We start from the raw sequence: 12,773 nt of genomic DNA on the forward strand, positions 1-12,773 counted from the left end.
GAGAGTATTTGATATTCTCATATTCAACAGCTTTTACACAAAAGCAATTTGGTTTTTTTGAATCTTTTTCTGTGTTTTCAAAGAATCAAATTCAGAAGGATGTTTCTGGTAATGAACATTAGCCCTTCTCCCCATGGGCTTATTTTCTTAGTCAATGAGCACTGTCTCCTTCCACAACTTTAATACCCTATTTCGAGAAATAATCAAATAGGCAATTTCCCGAATAACATTGTAACGGGAATAATGCGCACAGCCTCACTGCCAAAATAATGGAGGTTCTATCGTGCAAAATGTGCATGGTTTATTTCTTCCACCTATGCCACAGAGTCTGCTTGAAAATTTAGTCTTAATTTCCTTTCAATAGCATCACTGAAATGTACTAAGTCAGGAGAGACATCTCTAAACCAAGATTTACATGCAAATAAATATTTCAACAATGATGCTTTTTTCCTATCATAAGGCAAGCAACCCAGTGAAAAACTTGCTCAAATCCCAGAACTGCTCACTTCAGTAACTTCAAAAGCACTGCTGATTGAGAAAAGAATAATTTCCCTTTCTTCAAAAGTTTTTACTTTTTTCTTCCCATGAAACTTGTCCAATTATACATTTATACCTCATCTGCTATGCATTAGAAATATTATGCAACCCTCTTCCTACTCGTGGCGGCACATGATTCAAAAGTCTCGGACACAATTTTTAAAAATTGCTGAGCCCAACCAACATGGCTCAGGGGTTAAGAGTCGACCTATGAACCAGGAAGTCAAGGTTGGATTCCTGGTCAGGGCACATGCCTGGGTTGCGGGCTTGATCCCCAGTGTGGGGTGTGCAAGAGGCAGTTGATCAATGATTCTCATCATTGATGTTCCTATCTCTCTCTCCCTTTCCCACCCTCTCTGAAATCAATAAATATATATTAAAAATGTGTTATGCGTATATGCGTGTGTATGTGTGTACTAACACTTTGTTCAAATAATGCAGACCTGAATTCTAGGTTGAAGAATAAGACTTTATCTGGGGAGAGTTTTGTGAGAGGAGTGCTACTGGTGACTTTTTTAGTTATTACTTATCATTGGATTTTGAGTCTCCCCCCTCATTTAGAAGAACTTTCCCCCTTCATTTTCTCTTCATAAATGATTAGAAACATAGTTGGCATTTTCCTTACACTTCTACTTTCAAATACTAATTTCACCACCTTCTCTCAAGAGTCTCCCCTTTTTTGATGTCTACCTGCATTTTCATGTGATATCCTGAATTGCTTTACTTTCTATTTTCTCCCAGTATACTCGCAAAACTCAGGCACACTTTTATCATTTGTGCCATCAGTTGTGACCTTTAATCTTTAAACCAAATAGACAATTTGGTGTAACACTATGAAAATTCAGCCTGCTTATCTTCTTTATTCCTGCTGATATTTAGTTTGCACACATTTGTAATATTTGAGTTTAAATTATTTTTCCTGGCTAGAAAAGCATATTCCCTCTGTCTTGTAGCCTGAGGAACCACACAAGGGTCTGCTGCTAATGTAGAGAAAGAACGCAAGAGCCACGTTTGATGAGGCTTATCCAGGTCCATTTAATTCCACAGGAGGTGGCTGTGGCCCTGAAGACTGGCAGTGTGGAGTCTACTACCTGGAGTAACATTCTGCTCTTCAACAGCCATAAAATTAACTTAAAATTTATGGTTCTGGCAAATAGCGATTGCTTTTTATGTGTTATTTATTAACTAAGACTATTTCACCGGGGAGATTAATTTGACTAAAATGCTTTGAAATTACTTGCACCAACGAACTATATTATAGGTGGAACTTGGTATAAATGATGTAGGAGGGGATTCAAAAATAACAAGGTGACAAAGCTTAGAAAACCCTATCGCATCATCTCTTTCCTTGATTTGATTTTTAACTTTTTTTAACTTTCTGGCCAGAACTAGAAAATGGTTCTGGCAGAAAGTTAAAGTGAAAATGTGGGATTTTTTTCAATGACAAAGTAATATATCCGACTAACTCTTCTGCTGAGAATGATAAAAGTTGAATTAAAGCACAAAAGGAAGCAAAAAGCAGCTCTCTGAAAGTATTGGAAAGCAACCAAAGTTACCAGAAGTATGGGGCTAAGATCCAATAGAAAAAGAACATCCATCATAAGCCCTCAATGTATCACAATTTTATCTCCTAAGAGCATTTGCTTATACGAGGCGTAGAAACCAAGAAAAAGTGGTGTCGTGGAGCTTGGGGCAGTCTGTTGGGTGGGGAAGACAAAAACTGGAGAACAAGACTATGAAGGCACTTTCGGGGGACTGTCAAGGGAGGGGGGGAAAGGAGACATATGTAATACTCTTTGTAATACTTTAAGCAATAAAAAACCCCAACCAAATAAATAAACAAAAACTTAAAAAAAAAGTAAGCCTGAGCCTGGCCAGTGTGGCTCCGTGGTTAAGCATAGGCCCGTGAACCAGGAGGTCACTGTTCAATTCCCAGTCAGGGCGCATGCCCCGGTTGTGGGCTCTATCCTCATTGGGGGCCCGTAGGAGGCAGCCAATCAATGGTTCTCTCTCAACATTGATGTTTCTATCTCTTCTTCCCTCTCTCTTCCTCTCTGAAATCAATACAAATATATTTTATTTTATTTTTTGACCTATTTTGCAGAATTTATTGGTATCAAACACAAACTATACTTAAAACAGAACTTTAATATGACATTCCATAAACAAAAGGTGCAAAGTAATGGGAAGGGTCCCCATCCTGATTTCCATTAAAATAACAGAGCACAGTGAAACCGTCTCACTTCAGGACCACAGGCACTGCTTCAAATCTACAGACCACACAGGGGGCCCTGCCCCAGGTTTCCCAAAGCAGACAGGTGCACACCTGATACAGAATCATTACAGAGCTTCTCCTTTCCATTAGATTTTAAGGGCAATTATTGCAACTTAACTTAATTTTACATACAATGGCTAAAAATTTCTAAAACTCTACTTCCCTTACCAGTTTGATAAGCACAAACTACAGTTTATTATAAAAGTATCACTTGAAATATCACTACACCTACCTACATTAAAAGTCCAATAACTGGGCCTGTGTGCCCCAAGCATGCTCAGAGTTCCCACCATCTGTCCACACAGCACAGAAGGGAAGCTCTGGTTCCCCAGAAACATTTGCTCCAGGTGATCTTCCTTCTCCAGTTCCTCAGGCACCTCCAGGTGGCCTGGGACTGAAGAACATGTCTTCCCTAACATGGAGTGTCTCACTGGCCAGCACGTTCTTCAGAGGAAGAGGAAAGCTGAAGGGCCTCAAGGAGGACACTCAAGGGGACACAGGGACAGAGCGCCTCTGACTTCTCAGTGGTGGGAGGGATCTGAGCAGGAGGGAGGGACGGAGGTGTCAGGCACATGGAGCTCCACTGGCCTTTGTCTAATGTTGTGAAGACATTTCTGAGGGACTGGCCTAGAACCTCAAGAATTGGTGGGAACTGGCAGGGCTGGAGAGTCTTGATGGGAGGGCCCTGGTGCTGAGGTAGGAGGTCTGGTCTCTGGGTGCTATTCAGGCTAGGGCTGAGTCTGGGTTTCTTTGTGGGCATCTGGCAGGTTTGGCTGGAGGTCTGGGCAGCTCTCTTGCCAGGTACCTTGATGATGAAATCAGAGTCCTGGCCCACACTGTGTGCAGCAGCATGTTGGATGCTGTGTGAGTTCCTGTCAGGGGACTTGGCCTGTGGCTGGTGGATGAGGGCTTGGTCCAGGCCCTGGTTGCTGAAGGCAGAATGGGGCCTATTGTCCCCCTCATGGATGCTGTGGGTGGGATCCTGGACCAAGTGTGTGCCTTCTGCATGAGGGGAGTCTGTGACAGGCCCTTCCTGTCCATTCTTTGGTACAGGCGGTAAGCAGGCACTTCTCACAACACCTTCGACGGGAGGTGCCGAGGATGTCATGACACGTTTCCTTTTCGGTGCCCAAGGGGTGAGATCAGGGTCTCTTACGTATTTCCTCTTGGTGTTGTGATCAGGTCTCTGCATGTGTGGATCCCTTACATAGTCACAGGTTTCTGTCTCTTCCTTCCAGTTTTGCTGGGGCCTGCATGTGGGTCTCCAGGGAAGTCTCCAGCAAGGAGCCTGTCTCTGTTCTTCATGCCATGCTCTCTGCTCATTCACCCTATCAGCCCTGCGAAAGGGTCCTGGGTTCAGCTGGACCTGGGGATTCCATGGTTTCAGGTTCTCCTTCGTCTTATTGGCGCCCATGGCCTGGGGGGCTGGGGACCTATTCCAATGATTCCTGGGACACCTGCTTGCCTTGTGCCCAAAGGCCCTGCAGTTCCAGCATCTCACCCTCACATAGTCACAGGATTCCGGCTTGTCCTTCCAGTTTTGCTGGTGCCCTTCGGGGGCTCTCCCGGGTCGTCTCTGGCGCAGAGCCTGTCTCTGTTCTTCATGCCTGCGAACTCTCTGCTGGGTCAACCCAGCAGCCTTGCTGAAGGGCCCTCGGTTCCTCAGGTCCCTGGGAGTCCAAGGATTCTGGCTCTCCATCTTATTGGAGTCCAGGTTATGGGGGCTTAGGGCCCCACTCCGACGCTTCATGGGACACGTGAGGCTGCTTGCCTTGTGCCCAAAGGCCCCACATTTCCAACATCTCACCCGGGGATTCTCCTCCTCTGGTGGGGGAGCCTCGCGTGCCACTGGGGCCCTCTGTGGCTGCTTCCCTTTCTGGGCCATAAGGGTATGCGGGCGCTCGTTCTGGGTCACGACCTGCCTTCTGCTATACCACCTGAGACCTTCACGTCTTCCGCTCTCAGCTATGGACTTGCAAATCTCCCGCAACCCGCTGTGCTCCTCAGTCCGTGCACAGACCCTCAGAACAGTGGGCGCTGGACCAGCTCCACTGGGCGCGCTGCAGCTTCCACGGTGCCTGTCCCAGGGCCACTGGCAGAGCTCCCGGTCCTCCTTGACTTTTATGCTGGTTCAAGTTGACGTCACAGGTAGGCGGTGACTCTCAAATTAGCATAATCTCGCGGAGGGATTCAGGACTTGGAGGGTCGCACTGTTCTGGGCTCTTTAGCGTTTTCAGTCAGTTACACATTACATAGATCCATTTTCTTACTCTTAGGAAGATGTGGCTTCTGTAAGAAAGACCAACCTTTTCCCTTACTCCTGCCGCTTCCTTCTGCACTTTGCCTTGTTTAATGTGATGACATGCATGTGAGATAAGTCGACTGGTAATACACAGAGAGGAGAGTTCTTTGGCATGAAGTCCACCCACAGTGTGTGCAACCAGCCACCTCCTCCACCCCCAGAACTCTTCACGTTTCCAACCGAAGCTCGGATTCTGTGAAAATTCTTTCTTCTTCCTAGACTCACTGCAGACCATCTGCCACCATTGTCGCCTCTGTGTCTGGGGAGCGGACCCTAGTCTAGGGAATTCACAGGAATGGAGCCCCCAATTTTGTCCCTGTGGGACTAGCTCACTTTACACCTTGCCTTGTGACCTAAATCACTGTCCCCGAGTCATTCCAATACAAATATATTAAAAAAAAGGTGAGCCTGAGAGTTTGAGTGCAGTCTTCTCCACAAGGCATCTACCAGTTACAAAGGACTACATGCACAAGGCAAACAGCTCAGAAACGAAGCAGAGAGTGGAGGCTAAGAGGCTAACACCTAAGAGAGGAGACTCCTCTTAGCTGGTCTCGAACTTACCCGATTGTTATAAACATGAAAAAAGCGGAAGGAAATACGTAAAATACCTATTTGCAGCCAATGGATAGCTGTAATCCTTGTGAGAAGGAGAGGATAAGAGGTGATCCTCACATTCATGATGTTTTCTCCCTGACAGTAGTTTCCAATCTGCAGAGCAAGGACATGTTGCAGAAGCAGAGAATTTTGGTCTTGTTAAGGGAAGAAGACAAAGATTGAAATGTTAAGCTGCTAACGTGATTGGGATTAGAGAGCATGGTCCCAGAGAAAAGGCAGCCAATTTACTGGGGAGAAGCCACTCCAAATCTTAGTATATAATCCCCTTGAATCCTTGGCCTAATCTTCAACTTCAGGCATAGGGTGCAGCTCTGAGAGGCTTAGCAGAGAACAGCTGTGAGGTTTGGGAGCTGAGCAAAGATTCAGAGGCTGCCCGGAGCTGGAAAAACAGAATTTGGGGTCAAAATTCAGACAGATTGGAGAGTCCTTTAAAAAAAACCACCTTGACATTTTAGTGGAAACAGCAGGAAGGCATCATTTTAGTTGTCAGGACAATGCCCCAAGAGTATGGGTAAAACTAAAACCTAAGCCCTACATTGACAAAGCCGAGAACTAAGCCTTGACAAGATCAAGGTGATTGGCTTATCATTTAACTGTCTACCAGGACACACTTAACATTCCTGAGAGGAAGAAAACAAGTCAAAGTGCCTACAGTGTCTTAGAAATGTCTGGTATGCAAAATAGCATGAAAAGTGATCAATAATCAAGATAAAAGAGCCAGACCAAGAGATAATCCAGATGTTGGAGTTAGCATTTAAACATGTCAAACATCTATAAATATTGTTAAAAATAGAAGAAAAGAGGAAAATGTATGACAACATAAACAATCGGAATCTATAAAAAAAGAACCAAATAGACAATCTAGAACTGTAAAACACAGTATCTGAAATTAGGGGCTCATTGAGTAGATTTAAAAGCAGAATGAAAGACTAGTAGACTCAAAGACATGATAACAGAAAATGTGCAATTTGAAAGACAATATAAAAAAGAAGATAAATAAAAAAGAATAAAACAGAATGAAAATAAAATTAATAAGGATACATCAAAAGGTCAACATAGCTATACTACAGTCCCAAAAAGAAGAAAGTGGAACAGAGACAATACTTGAAGAAATACTGACTGAGAATTTTTCAAATCTGACAAAAAGACTTTACCCCACTAATACAAGAAGCTGAGTGAATGCCAAGCAGAAAAAAATAAAAAGAAAACCATACCTAGCAAACTATAGTCAAACTGCCAAAATCCAAAGAGAAAAATCTTTAAAAGCAGTCAGAGAGAAAAAAGTAGATTACAATTAACAGCCAAATTCTACTGGAAACAATGTAAGCTACAAAAAAATAGAACGACATCTGTAAAAGTCAACCTAAAATGCCATGCCTAGCAAAATAATTCTGAAAAAAATAAAAGCAAAATAAATATATTTTCAGACAAAATGAAAGACTTTGTCAGCAGCAGGCTCACACTGCAAGAAACACCATGAGAGTTCTTCCTGTCGAGGGAAAATGACCCAGATGAAGAAAGGAATGAAGTCTATTGTAAAAGGCAGTATGTGAGTAAGCATCAATGAATATTAACTTCAAACAATAAAGTCTTTTGCAATTCATAACATCAGTAAAAGTAATATGTATGACAACAGCACAAGAGACATGAGAAGAAAAAAATGAAGATAAGTTCTTTACACTTCTTGTGTTGTTTGGGCAGTGGTAAATGTGACAAAACAAAGTATATGATAAAAGAATAGAAAGTATATTGCAATTTTAGTCTTACCCCATAAGGATTATACCAGAATGTATAATAAAATAGCTAATAGATAGGATATAATAGAATAAGTAAAAGACTTGATTAATACACAGAATGTAGAAAGAAGAACTATAGGAACAAAGAACAGATGGAACAGAGAAAATATAGCAAAATAATAGACATAAATTCAACTCTATCAGTAACTATATTAAATGTATATGGACTAAACACACCAATGTAAAAAATGAAAATTGTCACATTTGAGAAACATTAGAAAAAGCTAAACTACATGCAATTTACAAGGACCACTGATGAAATTAAGACATAATAGAGTTCAAAAGCATGGAAAAACATATACTACACTAACCAGAAGAAAGCTGCTATGTCTATATTTATATTATTCAAAGTTGACTTTCAGGCAGAGCAGTGGAAGAGATAATGAAAGATATTTTGTAATGATAAAGGGTTGACTCAACAGGAAGATGAAACAATGCTAAGCGTGACTGTACCATGGCTTCAAAATGCACAGTCAAAAATTAACCAAATGAAAGAGAGCGGCAACTCTATAACTAGTTGCAGACTTTAGCACATCTCTCTCACTAACTGTTAGAATGTACAGATAGGTCAAATCAAATCAAAATATGTGTATAAAATACTATCTCTAAGGCTATAGCTAAAACTGCAGTATACACGTTCTTTTGAAGTGAACATGGGGTATATAGAAAAACATCATACTCGGGGGCATACAACAAGTCTCATCAAATTTCAAATAATTTAAATCAGCAGTAAATATTCTTTATCTGTCTTAGAATTAAGTTAGATTATTTTTAATTTTTTAAATCCTCACCCAAGGACAAGTTTGCTTCCATTCAAAGTTCTCTTTCCCTCTGCTTCCCCAAAGCAAAGTAGATCCTCAAAATTATAACAGGCATAATCCCTACTACTTGAGGCCATGGAAAAGTGACATGTATATCTTAGCTGGTATAAGAATGAATCTCTTTAAATGAACTATGAACTTGATTATGGAAGAAGATTGCAAAAATGTAGTATGACTAATGTGAAATGTGTTTTTTTTTCTTTTTCTCCTTTTTCTGGTGTGTGTGTATGTGTGTTCCCATCTGTAATTAGTAAGTGCGTGGAAGGTCACACTAATGTCCCTTCACATGTTAAAATCAAAGCACCCCGGAGTACTCCTGACCAATAGTGTGGTGAGGCCTGGAGGGGTGGGGGGAGCTGGTGGAGGGTGCCAATGGAGGTAAGTACACCCCAGGAGAAATCTCAGGCCCTGATTCTGCCCTACCTAGCAATGTTTATAATGACATTTTTTTTTCATAAAATGAAAAAATTCATATTTGTAAAGCACTGGGAGATGTTTCAGTATGGGAAGCTCTTACAATGCCAAGAATTCATTTGAAAGAGCTGTGAGCTTTAGACCTGAGGGCTCTTCAGCTAGACAAGCTGCCCAAATGGGCCTCGTAGGGCCAAGTTCTAAATGTAGTTAGTCAAGTCACAGCAGCACCACCTCGAAGGCGCAGACTTGTTTCCCACTAGATCTGACTTTGCGCTGGCAGCACATTGCAGAGTCGCATTTATTAATAGGACAGCTCTGTCCACGTCCCTGGCTATGCCATTTGTTTGTGGAGGTACGGGCCATGTGCCGCCTTGGAAAGCTCCTCTGGTGATTGTGTTGTGCCACCCTGGCTAAGACACTGTGACCGGAGCCTGGAGGGAGGCTGATGGCACAGGCACTGGATGTACCCAAGGTATGAGGGGCGGGGGGGTGGCCTTGAAACAGCCGCTATGTCCAAGTGTGCATCCCCTCAAAATAGAAAAGTTTCTAATACGTAAAATGGATTGAAAATATTTTTATTTTTAGACTCAGGAAATGTTAGTGCTGAAAAGAATCTTAGAAACTGTCTTGCCCAAAGCTCTCACTTTAGGTGAGGAAACCAAAGAACTTGTATGCATATACACATAACCCATTGTCACAGACAATAATATAGTGTGGTGAAGGCCTGGAACGGGGGAGGGAGCGCAATGGAGGGGGCCAATGGAGGTAAAAGGGGACATCTGTAATACTTTCAACAATAAAGATAAAAAAAGATTAAAAAATTAGGGTCAATTAAAAAAATGGATTGTAAATATTTTTATTTTTAGATTCATAAAATGTTAGAAACTGTCTTGCCCCAAGTTCTCATTTTATATGAGGAAACCGAGGCCCCTTGTCTGAGCCAGATAAGGATTCAGTCCCAGCTACTTGGAAAATATTGTTTCAAATTTATCTTTATTTAGGTTCCCACAACCTTCCTATGACCCCCTTCCCTCCCCCTCACTCTCTTTCTTTGTCTCTGTCTCTTCTCCCTCCCAATCAGAGAGGACAATCTCCCCCTTCTCCTGTGCGGGACCCAGGCCACTCCCCCCCCCCCCCATTTGTACACAGGCTGTCCTGTGAGCTGTAGAGACTTGAGAGACACACCGGTAACAGAACATTTATTTGGTAGCCACGAAACTTTGAGAGCTTGATGTTTTACATCTATCCATGGCTCCTATTTGGTGGTATTTAGACATTTGGAAAGATAGACAATACATTCTCGTCAGGAAAAAAGTGCAAAAGCAGCAGGAAACTTGGCCCAATTCCAAATCTCTATCGTTTTTGCTGTTTCCTAAAGAGAAAATGATTTCAACATAGAAACCTGGAGTGCTGCAAGGTGGGGGTGTCCTTAAGCATCCGTTCAAAGTCCAATTTACAGCAAAGAAAATATGTGTAGTGTTTGTGTCTCAAAAAGGGCTGACGACCAGCATGACACTTGAGACACAGTTTCTGAAAACGCGTTTGCACAATTGAACTTCCAGGAAGAGAAGGCTACACGTGTGAAACAGGCCTCACAACACCTCACCCTCTCTCGCCACCCACCTCCAGAACAGTCACCATCCAGAGAGCAGGGGTTACAAAATGACGAACTGAACAGTTCGCCTGTTATTCTGCTGATAGTTTTTATGAGATGGGAGCCCGGAGCACGTTTTTAAATGTAATCTATAATTCATTGCACATGAACCGTAAAATGCAAAAACATTAATTTTTACAGCAGCTCGCATTATTTATGGTATTTTCCCTGTCCTCCTATTAAAAAATATGTCTTGCTTAGATGTGTAGAATGTTCCCAGCTGCTAGATTATTTACAGGGAGCTTGATGAACCATTATAATGATTTAGCCATTAGAAAATTACAGCAGTTAAAAAAGGGCAAACTGTTTCTGAGATGGTGCGGCATTGAATGAAAATCAAAACAGGGGAATGAAATGTATTTATGAAAACCTAATTGCCAAGTGAAATTGATCTGAAAACTATGTCTTTGAAATTTTATTTTAGTCAGGGTACACAGAGCAAAACACCCCAGGCGATGTTCTGAAAATGAGGCCTGTTCATTGGAGGCATTTCTTTGGAATGAGGAAAAAGAAATGTGATGAAATGAGACCCAAGTCTCATGACTTATTGGTGTCGCTCTGTTTGTTCATTCAATCAGTGAGTGCATAAGAGCCTGCTGGGAACCATGTATTGTAGTAGATACTGGGGATATAAAGATGAAGAAATAGGGTCTCTGCTCTCTGGGGAATCAATCCAAAGACAAGCTCAAGGAAACGATGCTATCACTGGGCATTGCTGCAAAGGAGCAGAGTGGACGCCGATCTGTCTGTGGTGCCTGGAAAGACTCACCAAAAAAGCTGGGAATGCTGAAACTGGACAGAGGTTGCAAAGCAACAGGTGCTTATCTTGCTTGACTTACATAGCATGTATTAAAAAATTGCAAGGGAGACCCATCGAGGTGATGGAGTTAACTGGCGCTTTGATGTACCCAAACAAAGCAAGGAAAAATAAAATGTAAAAAAGAAAACTTAGCAGACATAATCAGGTTAGAAAACCAGGCAAATGCTAGTATATTCAAGAACTAGGAATGGAACAGAAACATGAACAGGTGGTAGGGCCAGAGTGAAGATCTACTGTGTCCTCACTGGCAGTGGTTTAGCTTCCTGCTGGCTTGATGACTGCTTCTGTGTTCTTCTCAATATCGCCTTATGACTTAGGACCTGTAGTGAGTTGAATAGTGGCCCCCTGCCCCAAAGTCATGGCCATCCCTGACTTCAGAATGGGACCTTGTTTGGAAATACAGCCTTTGAAGAATATTGAGATGAAATCACCCTGGATTAGGGTGGGCCCTAAACCCAATGACTGAGCTGTCCTTATACCTGGTAAGAAGAGGAGGGCCCACTGTGTGGCTCAGTGGTTGTGCATCAACCCATGAACCGGAGGTCAGGGTTTGATTCCTGCTCAGGGCACACGCCTAGGTTGCGGGCTCAATCGCCAATAGGGGCATGCAGGAGGCAGCCGATTAATTATTCTCTCTCATTGATGTTTCTATCTCTCTCTCCCCCTTCCTTCCTCTCTCTGAAATCAATAAGAATATATTAAAAAAGAAGAAGAGGAGGAGGATACATAAAGACAGTCAGAGGAGAAAGCCGCGTGAAGATGGAGACAAGCTTGGAGTTATGCAGTGAGCTGCCAGCGAAGGCATGCGGGGAGCCACCAGCAGCCAGGGAGAGGCAAGGAGCCTCCCAGGGGGCATAGGCTTCCTGACACCTTGGTTCAGGGCTTTTGGCCTCCAGACCCGGAACAGGATCAATTCGTGTCACTTGATGCCACCAAGCTTGTGGAAATTTATGACGGCAGCTGTAGGAAACGAAGATATGTTCCAAACCTTCTTCAAAAGACCTGGTTCTGGGGGTGATCTCTTCATAGGTGATATAAATGTCTGACGACTATGCCGTACACTTAAAACTAATGTAATATTGAATATCAACTGTAATTGAAAAAAATAAAAATAAAATAAAAGATCTGCTTCTGGACAGGGTGCAGGGTGTGGGGGGCTTGTTGAAGCAACTATAGAGGGAATATGTAGGGTCACAAAGACAAGTGAGGACAGAGCAAGAGCGAGAGAGGCAGGTGAGATGCAGATGTGAGAGAAATAAAGCCCACATCCAAACCCAAGTCAAAGGAGTTCCCTCAAAAGAAGCCTGCAAACATGAATTCACAAACACATGCAGAAAACTCGCTTTCAGAAAAACAGTCAACAAAAATCAGCTCCTGGAACATAAATATACTACAGATGCAGTTCATTCTGCAGCAGGGCCTGACACAGACTTCACTTATTTGTTTCATTAATGAGGTTTGCCACATTTATTATTTTGCACTATAAATTCTGTTGGATTATACTGATACAGACTCTAAAATCATTGTGTTAGGATACCC

At 42.5% G+C, this 12,773-nt stretch overlaps 1 protein-coding gene across 1 annotated transcript; it reads right to left on the reverse strand.

The window, feature by feature from the left end:
- Positions 1–3,239: 3,239 nt before the first annotated feature.
- On the reverse strand, positions 3,240–4,697 carry LOC102440459 (putative protein FAM90A14P). The gene has a single exon (XM_006085311.1). The coding sequence runs from the start codon at positions 4,695–4,697 to the stop codon at positions 3,240–3,242; it is 1,458 nt and encodes a 485-aa protein (XP_006085373.1).
- Positions 4,698–12,773: the final 8,076 nt, after the last annotated feature.

This window comes from Myotis lucifugus, unplaced genomic scaffold (assembly GCF_000147115.1).
Source record: "Myotis lucifugus unplaced genomic scaffold, Myoluc2.0 scaffold_17, whole genome shotgun sequence".
Taxonomy (NCBI): Eukaryota; Metazoa; Chordata; class Mammalia; order Chiroptera; family Vespertilionidae; genus Myotis; species Myotis lucifugus.